General features: G+C 62.7%; 1 protein-coding gene across 1 annotated transcript in view; it reads right to left on the bottom strand.

The window, feature by feature from the left end:
• The window catches only part of LOC108510312 (death effector domain-containing protein-like), a 5,453-nt gene extending 4,624 nt beyond the window's left edge, over nt 1–829 (bottom strand). The window contains exons 1-2 of the mRNA XM_017839981.1: nt 435–829; nt 22–83 (exon numbers count right to left, since the gene is read on the bottom strand). Of these exons, the coding sequence (XP_017695470.1) occupies nt 22–83; nt 435–829 (457 nt within the window). The remainder of the gene's footprint in view (nt 1–21; nt 84–434) is intronic.
• Nucleotides 830–1,267: the final 438 nt, after the last annotated feature.

Below are 1,267 nucleotides of genomic sequence, written 5' to 3'. Positions count from 1 at the left end.
ATATCGCGATACCCCACTCACCAGTCCTCCTCCTCTTGAGGGTGACGTAGGGCAGCAGGTCGTGGCACTGACCCCACATATCCCTGTATATGGTGACACTGACCCCACATATCATGACTCCAACCCCATATACCGTGACTCTGACCCCATATATCGTGACTCTGACCCCACATATCGCGATGTCCCACTCACCAGCCCTCCTCCTCTTGAGGGTGACGTAGGGCAGCAGGTCATGGCACTGACCCCACATATGGTGACACCGACCCCACATATCATGATTCCAACCCCATATATGGTCACCCTGACCCCATATCACGCCGTGCCCACTCACCAGCCCTCCTCCTCTTGAGGGTGACGTAGGGCAGCAGGTGGTGGCACTGACCCCACATATCCCTGTATATGGTGACACTGACCCCATATACCATGACTCTGACCCCATATCATGCCGTGCCCACTCACCAGCCCTCCTCCTCTTGAGGGTGACGTAGGGCAGCAGGTCGTGGCGGGTGATGATGCGCAGCAGCTGCAGCAGCTGGCGCAGGTTGCTCTCGTCGCAGCGGCCCTGCCGCTCCAGCGCCAGCAGGAAGTCGCGCCCGCTGCGGATGCGGCCCCGCTCGGCCTCGTCCAGCACGTCGACGAAGAGGAAGGAGAGGACGCGCACGTCGCGGTGCGTCAGGTGGGCGCCCACGATGTCGAACATGCGGTGCAGGCTGTACAGGCCCTGCTCCCGCTCCCCGCGCTCCTCCGGCCACGACCACGAGGACGACGGTGACGATGGTGACGGCGGCGAGGGCGGCGACGGCCCCGCGCGCTTGCGGTGGGAGGCCATGGCGGGGCGGGGGCCTGGAGAGGGGAGGGAGGAGGGTGGGAGAGGGTGGGGAGGGACGGGGCGATGGGTCAGCCCAGGATCCAGCCTGAAAATCCCTTCCCTGGGGATGGGGGGTGATGGGTCAGCCCAGGATCCATCCCTTCAATCCCTTCCCTAGGGATGGGGGGTCAAGGGATCAGCCCAGAATCCATCTGGGAGAAGCCCTTCCCTAGGGATAGGGGGTGATGGATCAGCCCAGGATCCAGCCCTTCCCCCTGGATATGGGGTAATGGATCAGCCCAAAGTCCAGCCATTCCCTCTGGATATGGGGTTTGGGGTTAAGGGATCAGCCCAGAATCGATCCCTTAAATCCCTTCCCTGGGGATGGGGGGTCAAGGGATCAGCCCAGAATCCATCTGGGAGAAGCCCTTCCCTAGGGATGGGGGGTGATGGGTCAGC

Source organism: Lepidothrix coronata, unplaced genomic scaffold, assembly GCF_001604755.1.
Source record: "Lepidothrix coronata isolate B3197 unplaced genomic scaffold, Lepidothrix_coronata-1.0 Scaffold637, whole genome shotgun sequence".
Lineage (NCBI taxonomy): Eukaryota > Metazoa > Chordata > Aves > Passeriformes > Pipridae > Lepidothrix > Lepidothrix coronata.
This window is presented reverse-complemented; position numbering and strand designations above follow the sequence as displayed.